Source organism: Myotis daubentonii, chromosome 14, assembly GCF_963259705.1.
Source record: "Myotis daubentonii chromosome 14, mMyoDau2.1, whole genome shotgun sequence".
Taxonomy (NCBI): Eukaryota; Metazoa; Chordata; class Mammalia; order Chiroptera; family Vespertilionidae; genus Myotis; species Myotis daubentonii.
Genome location: NC_081853.1, coordinates 10,783,492 through 10,803,499, shown reverse-complemented (window position 1 = coordinate 10,803,499; position 20,008 = coordinate 10,783,492). Strand labels below are relative to the sequence as shown.

Below are 20,008 nucleotides of genomic sequence, written 5' to 3'. Positions count from 1 at the left end.
CGGCTTCGTCCAGAAGGTTGTCCAGAAGGACGTCTGGAAGGTCATTTGGTTGTTTGGTCTAATTAGCATATTAGCTTTTTATTATATAGGATATCTGTTAAATAAGCAACTAATCAGCATGAATTTATCTGCCTTGGCATCCCCCTGCCACAGTTCCCCAAAGAGAGAGTGCTCCTCACCTGTCTTTTGAGGAATGCATCTTGGATTTCTTTCTCTGAACCAGAAAACCACATAAATTAATTGGCATTTCATATAGATTTTTAAAAACAAGCTGCATCTACATTTCTAACATCATTGTCTTTAGAGTTTGCATAGTTGATCCATTTTCCCAGGGCCCAGTGCTTAATCAGGGGAGCTCATTTGAAGCATTCTCCTCATCTAAGACCTCAGCAGAGGGGTGGCAACTTTGAACTTGGACTTGTACTCTTTGCAGAGGGCTCCAGGTGAAGAACCTCAGGCCAGGAACTGCTTCAGACTTTCCAGACACACCATCTGGCAGGCTGCCTTGGGAGGTGGAGGGTCTGGTTGAAGGCAGGATGGGGTATGGGTGTTTGCAGGAACTGGCACTAATAGAAAGCCTTGGCAAGTCTTTAGAGCTCAACTTGCTGGGTCTTGGCCCTGGACAAGACCAGGGGGAAAGAAAAGGATCTTGGCTCTCTGGCAAGTGACCCAGTTAACAGAACTAACAGTTTTGCTCTGGGAGATTTCCTATCTTAGTGGGAAAAAGCCCTGGACACAGAAATCAGATCTAATACTTGACATTCCCTTAGTCATATCCATGCTGAGCTCTGCCAGTGGCACTGGGGGCAGATCTGATGTCGGTACTTTTAGAAAGTTAAGAACCCACAATTAAGCAATTAGGTGGGGGTGAGGAGGCAGGAGCTGGCGCTCTAATGTAGCTTCAGGAGAAAGGTAAGAATTCTCTGGTATTGAAAGAGGGAGAGGAGGGAAGACCCAAGATGATATGACTCATTCATTAGTTAGCCAGCACACGTGCTTTGAGGCTGTCTATCCTGGGCACTAACTACATGCCAGGAACACAGTGCTTACTAGATGGCTACAATCTCTGCCCTCATGCAGCTCACATGCCTTCATGCAAACAATAGATAGGCACAAATACCTTCTGCAAACCGTGCTCCAGGAATGAGGCATGGACGATGGGCATGGCTGGGATGGTCCAAGACTCTCAAAGCGGACAAAATTAGAGGGGAAACGTAAACAAACAGAAAACATAGCCAAAAAACCTCCCTGATGGTGAAGTTAAAATCCACCCGAGGCCACAGGCTAAACTAATAAACAAAGGGTTTCTGGAGGCATTTGCATGATATGGGGGGAGACTCCCCCTGGCAGCTCATTGCCCAGTGCTCTTCTGGAGAGAGAATGCGGGTCCCGGTGGACATGGGTCTCCCTGGAGCACAGCATTTCTTAAGATGTTATGACACCGCATGAAACTCCTTTCGGGGCTTTGTTGGGCTGAGTGTGTTTGAGGCAGAGTGGGGTTCTGGAATCAGATCAGGTTAGAAGCCTGGCTGTGCAGTTAGCTCTGTGCACAGGCAGGTGACGAACCCTTTCTGCAAGCCTGAGTTGCACAGGGTGGTGGGAGCTAAATGAGAAAATGCACAGACCAGACGAGTTCAGCACCAGCCAGAGGAAAGCCCTCAGAGAACGCTTGCTGTTGTTATTAAAATTACCCTTGTTCTTCATAACTGTGGTTCTTCAGTCTGATGGGGGCGAGAGGGGAGACAGGACAACAAACTTTCCTTTTTTGCTTTTCACTTGTTTTTGTAAATAAAGTGAGTTTTTTTTCTGATTAAAAGGCAATTAATGGGGAAATTTCAGGAAAAGCAGAGAGTTACAAAGGACACCATTAAAACTGTGCAAATCCCACTACCCAGAAATCACAGACAGTGCTCTGGCATATATTCTTTCTATGCATTTACAAGGTTGACATCATATGGTATACACTATTTTATAATCTGCTTTTCCACTAAAACAGCCTGAATATTTCCTCATCTTTTAAATATGCAACCAAGACATGCCTTTAATGTCTCTGTAGTACCCCCCTATATGGTTTAACCTGAGTTAAAGGGTCCTTTGTTAGAAACTTAGGATGGTTCACAATTTTGTGCAATATCCCATTAGGAACATTCTCACTTATAAGTTTTGTGTGAGAGAGAACTGTCCAGCGACGGGAGGCCAGTGTCACATATTTTTGGGTTCCAGATGGTTCCAGCTTGCGTCAGATTTTGAACATTTCCTTGAGAAACCTCCCTACTCCCTGCTCTTCAGAAGCCCCAGTGAGAAAGGGAGCTGCTGTGCCCGCTATGCCTTCTAGACCTTCTTGTCCCTCCCCGGCAAGCTAGCTCCTCGGCCCTGCACGGGTGCTGACCTGGAGCTGGAGGTCTGGACCTGTAGGGGGAGCCGTGGGCTAATGAGGCCAAGGTGGTCTGTGCCTCTCCCCAGGGCTCTCAAAGGACCTTGCGCTGGCCTTGGCCAGATGTTCTGCAAATGCAAGCTGCCTGGCCAGGAGGGGACACGGCTGAGGACGGCGGGACCAGTTGGAATCTCTCACCACGCCCAGAAGAAGAATCAGAAGCTCCAGGGGGAGGAAGTACTAGAAACGAAAAGAAACAAAATAAAACAAAAACAAAAAAAAAAACAAAAAAAGAGGGGTTCTGTCCACACAACAAACGAGGAGAGACGGCGCAAAGTTCTTTACTCACAGGAGTTAGATTTTCATGTTGGATGTGAGTTTCTCTCCAGCCGGGGAACTGCACGCTTTTCATTACCTCTCTGATTTCCACTGGTCACTGGTGGTTAAAAAATAACCAAGCCTGGTGATGAGTTCTGAACAGACACAAAGTACAGAATAGTATAATGACCCCATCTATCAGCACCTAGCCCCCGAAAGATCAATCCATGGCTAATTCTAATTCATCTACACCTCCATCTACTCCCCCTTCATATGATTCTAAAGCAAGTCCCAGGCATAATATTTTTTATCTATAAATAAGTACCACCATCGAATATATTATAAGTCATTAACATCCTCAAATAGCCTGTCAGTGTTCACATTTCCAATTTTCTTATGAATGTCATGATTTATAATAACCCTGTGCTTAAACTATGGCCCATACATTATGGTTGGTTATCATGCCTTTAAGTCTGTTAATGTATATGTTTCTCTCCATCTCTCTCTTTTTTCCCTTGTAATTTATTTCTGGAAAAAAACAACAAACACAAATCAGGTTTTTATTTTTTTTTTCCCCTGTGGACTTTTCCACACTGTGTTTTGTTGACAGCATCACATGGTGTCGGCAATTTAAAAGCTCCCTTCTGAAGATGCTGCCCGTCCTCCTGCCACTCCCCCAACATTCCTGTGAGAGTAAACTGTGCTAAGCCCCCTGGCCGGCCCATGACCTCCGGGAGGCAGCAGCCTCTCCAGCTCAGCCTTGGAACCAGCTGGCCACACACCACCTGGACCCAGGCACACGGTGGATGAATCAAAGGACGGAGAGAAAAGAACCATGCTCTCTTTTGTTTATGTTCCTGACGACAGTTAACAGGCAGACTAACTTCTCATTCTCTCTGGTTCTGGAAGGTAGGCTGGTGCTTTCGTTCTCCTTACTTATAGTTAGAAAGGTATCTAGTTCTTAACGGAAGAGAAGGGAGCCATCCCAGACTTTTCCTTGGATACTCAGAAGATATTAATTTTAATTCCGGAATAAAGATTTCCTGCAGCGCTCCTCATCCCCACCCCCACCCCCACCCCCTTGGGGATTGAAGCAGAGGTGGTGCAGTGCAACGCCCAGGAGAAACTTACGGATCTGCAAGTGAGAGCTGGTTTGGGGGATGAAAGAGGAGCCATGGCAAGTAAGTCTCTGTCCCCCTAATTAAATTGGAGCACATGCTTATATAACACAGTTCGGTGTGGGAAGTTTCTCATTTGGTTTATGTTTGCAGATGAGACTAAGTTCTCATCTCGAGAACATGAAGGAGTAAATACATTAATATTGATCACTTAGGAGGTTATTAGATCAGGGTTTTGTGTTTCTTCATTCAATGACTTTTGGATGCAGTAAGAATAACTGCTGACACCGAGTTCAAGCAACATAATACAGTAGGCAGTGAGAGTCAAGTCTCCCTCCCACCCGAAAGCTCTAGTCTGGTTTCCCCGAGGCAACCAGTTACTGGTTCCCTTCTATGTGCAAGGCCCTGTGAGCTTAGTAATTATTAGCGATTACTGTTATTATTCCACTAACAATGTGACCCTACAAAGCAGGTGGGGCGGCTATCCCTGTCTTCACATGGAATAAATGGGGCTTGGCTGGTGCTAGTGGTTAGTCTAAGGCCACATGTTTAGGTGAGTGGCAGAGCCTGAACGCATAGCGAGCCGGCACAGGACCCCACATCCATTGCTCTTCACCATTATTTCATCCTATCCGGAAACACAAAAATATGACTAATATCCTCAAACAGTAGACTGTGGACTATCATGTGTCAAATAGTTTTGACCAGTTTGATGTTTTGACTTTCTTTCAAGAAATTAAAAATGTATAGCTCACATGGTATGTGTAAAAAAGGAAAAGACACTGTCCCCATTTTATAGGTAAGAAAGTGAGGGAGAGAAACAATGGACAGAGCAAGGGGTAGGGTGGGGAAGTGAAAGGTGAAGAGCTTTGGCAGGGGTTCTCGGTCTCTCTCTCTCTCTCCACCCCCCCCCTCCCCCCCCCCCCCCACAGGCCCCTTTGACGGTCTGGTAGGACTGTGGACCCCTTCTCAGAATAATGCTTTTAAATGTATCAGATAAAATCTGCAATTCCAAAGGAGACCAATCATATTGATACCCAGTTGTCAAAGTCTTAAATAAACACTATTACCAGCTTCTTCTGAGTCCCTCCTACACCACTCAGTGCTCTTAGTGGCCAACAACAGAAACAGACAGCGGAATAGGAGTTCATGGAGTAGCTCACAGAATCTACCGAAGACTGGGAAACAGGCGCAGTCAGGAACTGAGAGACGAGGGAAGTGAGACACAAAGAGCCACAGGGTCAGCTGTGCTTGGGCACCACTGCTGCTGGGCCACAGCCCTGTCCCTCCATGCCCTGGAATGGCCTCTACTGCCGGCGCCTCAGGGCCTTCTCCTAAGGGTCAAGTTCTGAGCTAGAATGTCTGTTCATTAGCCTCATTCTAGCTGTCAGGGCAGGAGGAAGGGACATGCTTTTCCCTTCAATTTCCATTGGTTTTGACTTAGATTCTGGGAAAGCAAAATGACAAATGTCTATCTAATCTCTTGAAAATGTGTGTATGTTTATGTGTGTTTATATATACATATATATACTAGAGGCCCGGTGCACAAAAATTTGTGCACTTCTGGGGGGGTCCCTCAGTGCCGGGGTCCAGCCCCGGGGGTCCAGGGGTTCCCAAAGGTGTGGACGGAGTCGGAGAAGACTGTTTTACACGGAGACAGCGTTCAGAACTCTCTAGCTTTCCTTAGTCTCCGTGGATCTTCCCTGTGCCTGGCTGAGGCCACAGAGAAAGATCCCGAGGCCACCTGAGCCTTTATTTTATAGTGAGAGGTAAACAAGGTAGTGGTTACCAAAGTTACACTGTTATTGTGAATTTCACTTGTTTACACCATGGTTATACTTCCTGCACTTCCTCAGCCCATTAGCTTCCCAGATAAGATCTAGGGAGTGTTACAAGGTCAAGCCTAATTATGCTAAGAGGACTGTGCCCTCTAAGCTGGGAATTGTTTGTGACTTTGCCCACAGGTCAGTCCGAGGCTTAACTCTATATCAGCTCCCTACACCTCAGCCCAGCCTATGCCCTCTTGCAGTGTGGGACCCCTTGGAGGATGTCCACCCCAGTGGGGACCCTCACCCCATGGAGGCTTGGCCAGCCTGGGTGAGGGGCTGATGGCTGTTTTCAGGCTGGCCACACCCCCTTTAGGGTGGGGAGGTCCCCACTGGGGTGCCTGGCCAGTCTGGGTGAGGGGCTGAGGGCCGTTTTCAGGCTGGCCAAGCACCCTGGCAATGTAAGCTCCCAGCCTCTCCTTTTTTTCTTTCTTTTATTTTTTTTTATTCTGGGATTTATTTACCTTCTATAATTGAAACTTTGTTGCCTTTAGCGGAGGCCTGTGGAAAGCTTGGCTTTCTCCATCGCCAGGGGCAACCCACTCCTGCTCGCTCCAGCTCCGTGGCCATGGCTGGCTAAAAGCAGGTATCTGGGGTTTATTTACCTTCTATAATTGAAACTTTGTTGCTTTCAGTGGAGCCCAGAGTCAGGGCCGTGGCAGGTGGGACGCTTGGCTTCCTCCATCACTGGAGCAAGCAAGCCTCCTGCTCGCTCCAGCTCTGTGGCTGCTGGCCGCCATCTTGGTTGGGTTAATTCGCATATAGTCGCTCTGATTGGCTGTGGGCGTGGCTTAAGGCATAGTGCAAGTATGGTCAATTTGCATGTTTGTCTTTTATTAGTATGGGATGTGTTTATTACTTACAAAATTTTTAAAGGCCAGGTTGCCCTTGATTTTTTAAAAGACTCAACAATGTATCTGGGATATTTTGCAGTACCAGCATATATAAATCCACTGTTTTCTTTCCCCCAGCTCCACTGTACCCCATTGTGGTGAAGGCTGGAATTTATTTCACTACTCTTGGGGGGCTTCCAGTCTAGACTGGTGAGGCAACATTCCTGGTGTAAGACATGATGTTCCTACCTTTCTGTCCTCAGGCCAGCATGGACCACAGTCTCTGCCCTGGGATGTGGAGAGATTGTAAGAGAGGCTGTTGGTCTGTACCCACTCCCCTGAGCCTCACCACTTCATTGCAGCTAGTCCTGATTTTCCCACTGCTGTTCTTGCACTTATTTGCCTGAGGGCTTTCTGCGATGACCAGTTTTCGTTGTCCACCTGCCCTGCAGGCCTGAGTCCTGGAGAATTACCTTCCCTGCCCTCACCTCTCAGCTGCCCTCAATGATAAGAAGGATTTGGGTATAAATACCTCAGCTCTCTCACCTCTCAGGAGGGATAACTCCAAAATGTATGTTCTAGCCTGGCTCCCATTTCTCTAGGGTGATCAATCCCCAGCTACCAGTGGCTGCCTTTCCTTCCCAAGTGCCCATCCCCATTCCTCTATTTGTGTTTCCTGGGATCACCTTCCAAAAAAACCTGTTTGCATTAGAATCCTTTTCTCAGGGTCTGTTTCTAGGGAACCCAAATTAAGTCAGTGATGATGAAGAAGAAAAGCCATGGAAAGAAATTCATTTGTTCCTTAATTCGTTTCTTCAATAACTATTTACTGAGATCCACGTCAAAGGAAAGTAGAGTACACATAAATGTAGACAAGGGAGATAAACTTTTGTTGTCCAAGGCACAAAATCAAATGGTACAAAAGGACATGGGTGTCAAGAATACCTTGCTCGGTACATGGAAAAATATGAAACTAGACCAGCAACTTACACCATATACCAGAATAATCTCAGAATGGAAAAATTACTTAAATGTAAGTCATAAAACCATAACAATCTAATAAGAAACCATAGGCAGCAAAATCTCAGACACCTCTTATAGCAATATGTTTGCTGATACATCTCCTAAAGCAAGGGAAACTAAGGAGAAAATAAACAAATGGGACTACACCAAAATAAAAAGCTTCTGCACTGCAAAAGAAACCATCAACAAAATGAAAAGGGAGTCCACTGCATGGGAGAACATATTTACCAATGATGCATCTGATAAGGAGTTAATTCCCAAAATATATAAGGAACTCATACAACTTAACAAAAGGAAGACAGACAATCCAATTAAAAAATGGGCAAAGGAACTAAATAGATACTTCTACAAAGTGGACATACAGGAGGCCAAGAGACATATGAAAAAATGCTCAAAGTCACTAATCATCCGAGAGATGAAAATTAAAATGACAACGAGGCATCACCTCATACCTGTTGGAGGCTACCATCAACAAATCAACAAAGTACAAGTGCTGGTAAAGAGGTGGAGAAAAGGGAATGACAGTACACTGCTGGTAGGCACGCAGACTGGTGCAGCCACTATGGAAAACAGTATGGAGTTTCCTCAAAAAATTAAAAATGGAACTGCCATTTGACCTAGTGATCCCACTTCTAGGAATGTATCCTAAGAAACCTGAAACACCATCAGAAAGAATATATGCGCCCATATGTTCACAACAGCATAACTTACATAGCTAAGATCTGGAAACAGCCCAAGTGCCCATCAGTAGATGAGTGGATAAAACAGCTGCAGTACATTTATACAATGGAATACTATGCAACTGTAGAAAAGAAGGATCTCTTACCCTTTGAGACAGCATGGAGGGACCCGAAGAGTGTCATGCTAAGTGAAATAAGTCAATCAAAGAAAGGCATATATCACATGATCTCACTCATATGGGGAATCTAATGAACAAAATAAACAGATGAACAAAATAGATCCAGAGACAGAAGCATGGAACAGACTGACCAATCTCAGAGGGAAGGCAGGGGTGGGTGGGGAGTTAGTAAATGGGGAATTTTATGCCTATATGCATAGCCCAGGGACACAGACAATAGTGTGGTGAAGGCTGGCGGGGGATGGGGGGGTGGGGAGGGGTAGGTGAAGGGTGAAGGGGATCAATGGGAAAAAAGGGGGACATCTGTAATACTTTCAACAATAAAGATAAATTTAAAATAAAGAATGCCTTACTCAACACCAGGGTGCAGCGGTTATGAGTTGGTTTTTGGGAAGAGGTGGAACAGGAACAGGGCGTAGCAGAGCCCAGCTTCTAAAGAACCATACTGGTACTCTGTTCAGAGCCTAAAACGTGCGGCAGGCTCTTAAGAGCTTAGGAAATTAACAGTAAAATGTTAGCTGACATTTTCTGAGCTCTTAGGGGGTTTTTTTGTTGTTTTTTTTTATAAAAGCATTTTACATGTATCAACACATTTCATTTAACCCAATGAGTTTATAACAATAGGTCACACTTGGGGTATATTATCCTGGTTATTTCTTTTTTACAGATGAGTAAACTGAGGCGGGGGGAAATTAAGTAATTTGGCCAAGGTCAGATGGCTAGTGATTGCCACTGATTGTCTGAAATCGGCGCCAAGGTCAGCCTGACTGCAAGCCTGGCCCTCCACCCTCAGCTTCCATCCCCCCTGCACCCCAGCCACCCAGTGGTTACAGTCCTGGTCCCTGCTTCCACCTTTACTTGAACATTTAACTCAGCGGTTCTCAACCTGTGGGTTGCGACCCCTCTGGCAGTCGAATGACCCTTTCACAGGGGTCGCCTAAGACCATCTTGCAGATCAGATATTTACATGACGATTCATAACAGTAGCAACATTATAGTTATGAAGTAGCAACGAAAATAATTTTATGGTTGGGTCACAACATGAGCAACTGTATTTAAAGGGCCAGAAGGTTGAGAACCACTGATTTAACTAGAGTGGTTTGAGCCTCCATTTTTTATAACAGGATCTAGGTCCCTTCCATCTCATCATTCTCTAATAGAGCGGTTGGGGTTCGGGGGGAGGCATGTGTTTCATGTCCACTCCTGGGTCAGCCCCTAGTTCTGCCCCTGCTCTCCGTTCCCTGTGTGGAAGGCTCTTCCCTGGGACACAGACCTCCTTTCCTTGCATTCTCCAAAGGAACATTCACCCAAGATTGTGCGCAGCAAGCAGCCTTGCTATGCAACCATGCTAGCCGCAGAGGGCAAATGCAATGTGACTTTGTTTCCTGACAGTGGGAGAGATCCCAATTTCAGAGATGCTAAAAGTGAAGAATGTTTCATCTTAGAATCAGTGAAGTAGAAGAATTAATTTGACTAAGAGTTGGAAAAGAAGTATATCAGAGATGGCTTTACTTGCTATCAATGCAGAAGGAAATCCACTTTCTTGATTCAGAGATCATTAATGTCTCTGGAATTATTTTGTCAGAACTATCTTTGTTTTGGAGAGAAACTCACCTCCACACCCTGCCACACATCATTTCAGAGGAGTTCCAACTTTCAGCATCACACAACTAGAGATGGTGGTTTCACTGAGCATCTTCTAAAGAGTTCAACTTCCCAAGGACATTGCAATGTCAATATTCTCCATACACTCTGGAATTTTTAGTCTAAATCTTGATGTTTGATTTTTCTGAAGGGTACTTTTTATTCACAATGAAATTAATTACACCAAAGGATACTGTGGGGGAATTTATTGTGTTCAAAACCCTGTTTCAGGAGGTGTTTGAGGAGACTGAGTGAGTTGCATAGTTCAGTAAGTAGTCCCATTCACAATAATATAGTGACATTAAGCCCTGGTCAGTGTGGCTCAGTTGGTTGAGCATTGGCCTATGAAAGGTCACTGGTTCAATGCCTGGTCAGGGTACATGCCCAGGTTGCAGGTTCGGTCCCCAGTCATGGTGTGGTGGGGCATGTACATGAGGCAACTGATTGATGTTTCTCTCTCTCTCTCTCTCTCTCTTCCTTCCTCTCTCTCTAAAATAAAAAAATATATTAAAAAATATATAGTGACATTAAAATTTGAAACTTAGTCATAGCTTCCATATAAACTTTACTTTTCTACGCACCAAATACCACCAGTATTTGTCTTGTTAGGTTGCCTTTGATTTTCTTATAAGTACATTCCAAAATTTCCAACACTTTCTCTGAAATTTGTACCATCTTCAATTACATGTTTCCTGCTTGAAGATTTAAGCAAAGCCTTGTTTATTCTTTGAGATTGTATTCACCATCCAGGAAACAAGCCAACTTGTTTCTGATGGACAGAGGGAAATATGCCAACCTAACCATGTTTACAGTTGCTTTTTGCCATCGCGCTATCAATTCTTAGGAAATAAGAAAAAAATCTTATTTGTGTACCTCTTTGGCTCATCATTGCCTTTACATTCCTTAGCTTGCAGTCATGTGGGTGAATGGTGATCATTTCATCCCACGAGCTGGTGCCGTGATCACTTTGTCGTGCAATGTTCCTCTTTGACCTCAGCGTGCTGTTGTCAGGGTAGAGAGCTCTGCTGGCAGGTCGCACCATCACTGGTCCTTTCCTCATGTTTTGCTTAGTTACAACAAATGCAGATTTACAACTTTGGATGAAATGCATGGTCTCATGCGAAGGAAAACAGATGATAATTTTAGTATTTAAATAAAGAAACAGAATCTTGAATAAAAGATGACTATTAATTTTTTAAAAATTTGTTTATCAAGAATTACAGAATTGTGCATAATTTGCTGTTAGTTCAGATTTTTAAATCATGTGCTGATGGAAATTGGCCATGAAGAACACATTTATTTTGGAGTTTAAAATTTAAGTAAAATGAACTTACTAAAATTTACGCCGAAACAATAATGATGGAACCCTTATCATGGCATGACTGCTCATACTTAACTGGAAATTCAGGTCGTGATAGTGAGAGGTGGATGGTTTTCCTGAAGTTGCCTCATTTAGTGATTGTTTCTTTATCGATGAAGTATATTGCAATACATTTAGTTTATGCTTTCTTGTTCTTGATCATACTCAAGTGTGCCTCCAATGTTCACTCATTCAATTCAACCAACATTATTGAATGCCTACTATATCCAAGGCATCAGATTGGCAAACACAAATGGATACATAGTCCCTGACCTCAGAAGCTGGCAGCCTAGTGGGGACATGAGTACATAAACAGATAATTATAATACAGTGCAGTTAGGTGGAGATTGAATTTGGGGGCTTTCAGAAATTCTTCAGTCACACATTTCAAACAGTCTCTGGGGTCACTTCCACAGATGGTCATTTCCTCCATTGTGTTTCAATCCATCCTAAATTTCTTCCTGGATTTTCAATTTGCTTTACTTTGTTCTTGTTTCTTCTTTGGCCAGAAAATCTCCTTAAATATGGCACAACCATGAAAAGTAATATGGAAAATCTATATGTGCAGACATGAAAATGATTTTACCTTGACAAATGAAAAATTTGATTTGCTTTAGTGGGCTGAGGATGAATCCCATTTGTGAAAATACATTTAAAAATATAAATACATAAAATATATAAGTATATCCAACTGGATATTGGATGGTGGATATATATATATATATATCTCCAATATACTTGTATGTGATTTGAACATATGTGGAAGAATATGTGCCCATCTGTTAGCAATGGCTACTTTGGGGAAATGGGTTGGGGAAGGAAGAGGCTTCAACTTTTTGTTTCATATAATTCTTCTCTATTTGATTTTTTAAACTTAAAAAATGTCTCTAAATATTTTGAAAAAATAAAAATACTGGTTAGCTCTCTGTTATTCAGACAGACAAACCCAAACTCGGTGAAACTAAATGTCCTCCGTTGAAACCTGAACCCACCTTTCCCACCCTAGTCTTTCCCAGTGCCCTGCACAAACCTTCTCTAGCACACTGAGCATAGTCATTGCCGTCTTAAGTCAACATGTATTTGTTGAGCGTTTACTAGCTGCACTGGGAATGCATCAAAGAAGAAAACAGCTTCAGCCAAGGGGCACATCCCCTCAGCTCTCTCTGCTTTCTCTTACACCCTTTCCTGTCCTCTCTCTGTGCTATTCAAGGTCCGCCTCTGCTAGAAGCCATCCTTCCTTCTCCCCCTCTGAATCTTCTAGTAGTTAATCTACTTGAATCCTTTGAAGATTCATATTACCTAGACCAGTGGTCGGCAAACTGTGGCTCATGAGCCACATGCGGCTCTTGGGCCCCTTGAGTGTGGCTCTTCCACAAAATACCATGTGCGGGCGCGCACTTACAGTGCGATTGAAACTTGGTGGCCCATGTGCAGAAGTTGGTTTTCAGCCTGGGTGAGTCTATTTTGAAGAAGTACTGTTGATATTTGGCTCTGTTGACTAATGAGTTTGCCGACCACTGACCTAGACTAACGGTTCCAAGAGAATAGTAATCAGATCACCTACAGTTTTGTATGTGTAGATTTCACTTATTAGTTGTAGATTTAGTAAATGCAATGAAGGTAGAGTAGGGGAACTGGTACAGGCCACACCTTCCTGAGTCAGAGAAATGCTGCATGCAACACGCAATTCTGCAAATACCCAGGCATGAAGAGTGTGATGGAAACGCAGAGAGAGAAGTAGAGTGTTAGGGTATTTGCCAGGGAAATGGACACAGACTTGAGGGTGGGGTTTGGAAAGGCTTTCTGGGGAAGCCAAATTTAGCTGGATTTGAAGGATGAGATGAGGTGCTGAGGGGGAGGGATCCAGGTGGGAAGAACCATGGTGCACAGGAGGAAGTGAAAGATGGTGGTGGATGCTGACACCCAGAGTGAGAGGGTCGCGGTATTAGTAAGGTTGAGAGCCTGGCTGTTTCTGGCAGTGCTGATCAGTATGTGCCCTGATTGTTATACAGTGGGGCCTTGACTTATGAGTTAAATTCGTTCCGTGACGGAGCTCGTAACTCAAATTACTCGTATGTCAAATCAACAGTGAACGAGTGAGACACATGATGCTGGGCTGATGTGGCATTCACTGTGACATTCGCTGCGCCAACTAGTGGTGGGGTATCTGAAGCTGGCTTGTAACCCGAATTTTAGCTCGCAACTCAAAGCAAAAAATCAGCCGAGAGACAGCTCGTATCTCGAAAAACTTGTTAATCGGGACATTTGTAAGTCAAGGCCCCACTGTACAGTGAATGTTTTCCATCAGGTTAACATTTCCATCAACACCTCTATGCCTCACTGTGCACCAAAGGGTCGAGGGTTCGATTCCCAGTCAGGGCACATGTCTACGTGGAGGGTTTGATCCCCAGTCAGGAGGCATACGGGAGGCAAATGATCAATGTTTGTATCTCTCTTTCACTCTCTACCTTCCTCTCTCTAAAATAAAATAAAAGGGGGGGGGGGAAGAAACACGAGTTTCCCAAGAGAGATAACCCACTGCTCATACATATGTTATAAAGCATATGTATGGACTCCATTTTTATAATCAAGTGAACTACAATTATACACCACTACACCACTTACCAAGATGATAAAAATTAAAAAGAGTGGCAATACCTAGTGTTGCCAGGACGTTGCTTCCCTGTTGGTGAGAGTATAACTCTGTTCACCTCCATGGAAAACTGGCAGTGTCTCCTAAAAATGAACATGCCTTTACCCATCACCAGGCAATTGCATCAAAAGACATGTGCAATGAAATTCGTGGCAGCATTATTCCTAATAGCCCCAAACTAAAAAACAACAACGCACTTTCACATGAATAAATAAACTTGTGGTAATGTCATACTTTGGAATATAGAGTAGTGAAAAGAAATGAACCACAGCTACACCAACAATCTAATGTAGAGCAAAAAGAAAACAGACACTAGAGAATATATGCTGTGATTCTAATGATGTAAGGGTTCAATTCAATGAATGCAACTGGAAATCAGGATGGTGGTTACCCCTGAAGAGTAAGGAGGGGGTAGAGATGGGGAAAGGGCCTGGGCATCGGTATGCCTGGGCGTGTCCATTACCTTCTGTTTATGACCTGTGGTGTTCTGTTTGTGGTAAATCACTGAGCTGTACACTTAAGATCTGTGCACTCTTCTGTATGTCTATTATATTTTAACTAGGGGCCCGGTGCATGAAATTCGTGCACTGGGTGTGTGTGGGAGGGAGTGTCCCTCAGCCCAGTCTGCCCCCTCTCACATACTGGGAGCCCTCAGGCATTGACCCCCATCACCCTCCAATCGCAGGATCGGCCCCTTGCCCAGGCCTGACACCTCTGGCCTAGGCGTCCAGCCCTGGCAGCGGGGACCTGCAGTGGCAGCGGGGGGCGCCGCGATTGCGCGGGCTCCACCCCTGCCCCTGCAGGATGCCTCTGGCTGAGGCGTCCGGCCCGGGCAGCGGGGACCCACAGCTGCAGCGGCCCCGCGATCGTGGGCTTCGCTTTAGGCCCAGGCAAGGGGCCCCTAGCTCCTGGGACTGCCAGCTTCGACCGTGCCCAGCTCCCATCGCTGGCTCCACCCCTACTTCCTGCTATCACTGGCCAGGGCGGAAAAGGCACCTGATTCTCCAATCATGGCTGGGGGGCAGGGCAAAGGCGGCCCCAGGGCCGCCTTTGCCCTGCCCCCCAGCTCTTAGCTCCCCCCTGGGTTTCCAATCACTGTCAGTGGCAGGGGGCTTCTTCCTGCTTTCCCTTTCGCCTCCCTGCATTGTGCCTACATATGCAAATTAACCGTCATCTTGTTGACAGTTAACTGCCAATCTTAGTTGGCAGTTAATTTGCATATAGCCCTGATTAGCCAATGGAAAGGGTATCGTCGTATGCCAATTACCATTTTTCTCTTTTATTAATGTTGATAAAAAAATAATGAAAAGCAAAGAACAGAAAACTTAAGATTTTGTCCCAAAGGAATAAAAAAAAAGATCAAGATACCAACACTGCCTCCTTCTCAGCTTTGAGTGTCTAGGATAATCGTGACTTAACCTTGGCCAGTCCTTCCTCTCTGATCTCTTCTGATGCCACGTCCTCCCCACAGCCCCCTTCTGGGACCACTACTCACCACGCCCCTCACTGGGAGGCTGTGAGGAAGTCTCCTGTTGAAGGAAATGTTTTAACCTTGGTTTAAGAGACAGTCTTTATGACTTGCGTCTCTTTATGCCTCCTGGATCGTGTCTTTTGGTTAGTTATCTGACTCACTCAGTTTGCTCTCTCCCAGAGTTCCTGAGCATTTTTTTCTTTTCCACTTTCATACAGTAGGCAGATGCTTCCTCTTTACTTGCACATTTTTTTAATTGTCATTGTTGCAGGAAATATGCTTTAATTTGCAACTCAGAACATAATACAAATAACTTGATGAAAATGTTGTCACACTGACTTAACGTGGTGCCATTGGGCAAAGATCGTTCCCACCTGAATGATGCATCCCACCACTCATAGCACCAGGTCCTCTGGATTCACGTTTCAACAGGGAGTCGGGCCAAGGTTGGGCAAGTTACCTTAACCTTTCTCATGTCAATGTTCTCATTTACAATCAGGATAATAACAGTCCTCTCCTCTCAAGTTTGTTGTGATATTTAAATGAGGTAATATATGCAGATTGCCTGACATAGAAGAGCTGCTCAACAAGTGAGAGTTTTTCTTATAATCCCACCAAGGGCAAGGAGTACTGTGGTTTGCACCTGCAGACGTCGAGGATTAAACAAGAGCGGGAGGTGCTATTCAGAGGGGTTCGTTTGTAGAGAGCAAGTGGTGAGCACTGTGCCTGGTCCTATTGGAAAAGTGGTCATTTCGCCTAAACCTCGGTCAGCCCCAGGCAAGGTCAGCCTGACTTAGGGACAATCACAGATGACAGAGACCAGGCAACGCCGCCTTGGTGTCCTTCAGACCCAGGTGATTACACTGCCGACAAGGCTGGGGAAAGAGAGACGCACTCCACATCGTAGAGAATCCTGTAAAATGCTGTAACAAATATATAAGAATCATATAGAATTGGCACACGCGTTGTTTGGATGCAAACACTGCTGTTAAAGTGGTGCTTAAAAACAGTCTGTTGGCCTTCTCTGCGCACAGGAGAAACATCTCTCTCGTTTACACGACTCCCTTGCTTAGCAAACCCCTATTTATCCTATAATGCGAGTGTAATCTGCCCAACACGTTCAAATGCCCGCAGACTCTGCATCAGTGGAGGCTGAATTCACCAAGTTTCCGGCTGTCCCTCGTGAAGACGAGCTCAGAAAACGCCCCAGTCCAGCAGGTGAGAGAGCGCGCGAGGAAAACCACTCCTCCCTCCGTCCCCACCTCTTCCCGCTTCATGTGTTTCAGTTCTGCCTCCAGGAGACAGAGGAAAAAAGACTCACAAGTGTATTCTTCGGACGTTTGAATAGTTCTTTATTGAGAAGCCACAGTTGTTCACACTTTCATAACTGTAGGCTTTATATAAGGCAAAAGCAGGATGGATCCACTAGTTTACACAGAAAGAAAGCTCTGCAGCGGACCCCAGGGTCTTGCAGTTACAGGTCAAAATGCAATGTACATGACAGATATAAAAAACAGGTGGAACCAAACCATTGAAATCATGGTTACAGTCTACTGAGGGAAATACCCAGATCTTATTATAAACACAGGTATAGTCTAGGGTTGTAATTTAAATACTCAGTTTTTTACATACATGGTTATTGAAACAGAAAAGCATAATGTCACATGTAATAGGATAAAGTTGGACAGAAGACAGTTGCTCTGAACTGTGCTTGATGTGGAGTCTCGGAGGGATAACCTTTGCCATGGCAATGAGGAGGATCAACCTACAGGTACGTAGCCATCCTGTTTTGGCTGACTATAAGGAGAAATGAAAGGGTGGTAACAAGGTCGCCAGGGGTTCCATTTTTCAGCTTGAAGGGAACAGAGAGAACCAAACGTTGGTTGTTGGGGCGTTGCCTCTTGTTTCTCAAAAAACAAAGCGGAACTATGTGTCTTAGTTAAATATTTATTATACTCATTTAAATAACTGACATCCACATACGTGAAACAAAGAAGTGAAAGTACGGGGTGAACTGGCCCTCACATCCATTCACTGTCAACGCATACACGGTACGTTAATGAAGCATCATTTGATTTTGCTGGCAAAGGGACACGCCTAGCAGTGGGACTACGTGTTCTCCATGAACAGGACTTAAAGAATGGTGCTTCAGATCGCTGTAAACATATAGTCGTGGGTCAGGAGATGGGGGGGCTTGAAGGTCATTTGCTAATCTTGATACCACAGAGCTAAAATGGCAATTGTATTGGTAAACATCTCATGGGCGTGGTGGGGGGGACAGAAAATTCCCTAAGGGGGTAACTAACAGACTAAGGACATGCATTGGTTACAGGGTCCAGGCCCGGGCCTTCTAATCGTCCTCTTCGTCCTCCTCGTCGCTGTCCTTCATGCTGATGCCCTGCAGGCCGCCGCCCTCGCTCACCGACGCCGTGGCTTCCTCCACAGTGAGACGGTTCCGGATGGTTTCATACGTCTTGCTGTTCAAGGTCGAGTCCAGGACCCCTTGCAATCGGAAGTCCCTGTAGGTTTTCTAGGGAGGAAGAGATGCAGGGATCAGGGAGGGGAGGGACAGGACAGAGCAGGTGGGGTGTGAGAACACTGGCCGTCAGCCGCAGTCACACTTCACGAGTGGTCAAATGAAAAGCCACCACTCTCAGATTGCACTGGCACCGAAACAGGCTTGTTGAGTGACAGAACATGAGACACTGTGACAGGATACACTGTATTAGATGAGACAAAGCAAAGAACATAAGCTTGTGTTTATTCAGTTCCACAAAGGGAAATGTTCCAGAATTGTTTTGGTTCCTTTTTTTTGGGGGGGGGGTCCTGGTTCTTTCTCTTACGGTATTATAATAGGATATGAGAGACAGTGTAAAGGGCTATTAGCATATAAATTATGGATCGAGTGATTATGGTATTTTGCGATTCGTGTTGCAGTCTGGTCTTTAGTATTTTTGAGGCTCGTAACTGCATGGCCCTCTGTCTCGCTCACAAGACAGACATATGCATGTGGTGTGGGAAGCCTATTAGGCACAGCAAGGATTGCGGGAGACGGAGCGCTAGAGCCTCGCCCGCATGTTGCAGGCATGTGACTCGTGTCTCATCTCCTTGGGAAAGAAGCACGTCTCTTCCGCTCACAACTTCAGGGTCTCAGGGAAGAAATCTGGCCCCCTTTCAAGATGGCTGGTTTGGGATTACTGTACCACAGACTCTTTCTTTGTTCCTCCGGGCAATTTCTCTCGGATTTCCTTAGGTAGCCCACGGACTGCTTTTCTAGAAATCCCTTAGCGTTAATTGAACATGACCAGAAGCATCTGGCTGTCGTTTCCTTCGTAGGGAATTGCACTGGGAGAGTCTCTCTCCAGCTACAGCTCTTCCCGTCACACTGCATCTCATTTAGCTGTGAGTCTGCTGTTTGCTTCCCTACTGACGTGGGGAACTTGTTACGGGAGCGAGAGAAGGACCGGGGACACACTGCAACGCCCTCTAAAGCAGGCATAGTGTCCCAGTCCCAGTGTCAACCCCTCCTGAAGGTCATGCGTTGTAATGACTGCACAGTTAACTATCGAATGCATCCAGCTCGCAAAGGCCAATCATATAAGATGATTGACAGGATGACTCCATATCTACTTGGCCAGCCTATACCTGCTGTCCCGGCCTGATTTTTCATAGCACCTGCTTTCCCCCTGAAAAGTGACCTGGTTCTGACACTAAGTTAGAAGGTCATACAAGTGTGGGTGGACATGCTAGCTCTCTAGGTAGCTACCTGAACTGTCTTCACCTTGAGGGGCAAAGCCAGGAGGCTGGGTAAAGGTAGGTACCAGGTACCAGGCACCAGGCACCAGGCAGTTAACCCGATTTGTTTTGTACTTTTCATTTATCCTGCGGACACTTAAGCACAACTTAATTGTTTTAAAAGGTGGAAAGCACTTGAGTGTTCTCCCTTTCATGCGTGTTCCAGAGCAGGGTGTTCTCCGGCTGGGCAGGGACGCATCTCATTACTTTTCAGTCCTCCATCTTGAACTATATAAGTTCAACTAATGTTTGTCCCATGCTGGATGGATGAGGACATGCTGCTGAATAATGAATGGCTGGGTGGATACCTACAGAGGCGGGAAAGCAAGCCAGGTACCTTCTGACGTCTGCTCGGAGAAGGAGACTCTGGGTAACGTACTTTGTAAAGAGGAGGTGAATTCTGCCTCCCCCCCCCCCCATACTGAGGCTCTAGTTAAGGGCGGTTGGGCCCACTTTTGACAAAAGTGAAGGGGTCCTTTGACAGTGATGTTTCTGTGTCCCTTCTCTGTGGTTCATGTCTTTTATCCCCCAGAAGGCTAAGAATAAACCTCCTCTCTGACATATTTTTTTTTCTTAATAAAATAGTGCTAATTCCAACATTCCCAACATAGACCTGGAGATATTAGTAGTGGGAAGATATTTTAAAATATTAAAAGTAATGTCTCCTTTTCATGTCTATTCAGTAGGGTCAAACAGAAGTTCCCCCAAAGAGAATGTATACCCAGAGAATGGAA

At 45.2% G+C, this 20,008-nt stretch overlaps 1 protein-coding gene across 10 annotated transcripts in view; it reads right to left on the bottom strand.

The window, feature by feature from the left end:
- Nucleotides 1–16,807: 16,807 nt before the first annotated feature.
- CADPS (calcium dependent secretion activator) overlaps nt 16,808–20,008 on the bottom strand; it is a 447,566-nt gene continuing 444,365 nt past the window's right edge. For all 10 annotated transcript variants that reach the window (XM_059663078.1, XM_059663082.1, XM_059663077.1 and 7 more), the window contains one exon: nt 16,808–18,009. In XM_059663078.1, coding sequence (XP_059519061.1) covers nt 17,830–18,009 — 180 coding nt within the window. In that variant the 3' untranslated portion in view covers nt 16,808–17,829. The remainder of the gene's footprint in view (nt 18,010–20,008) is intronic.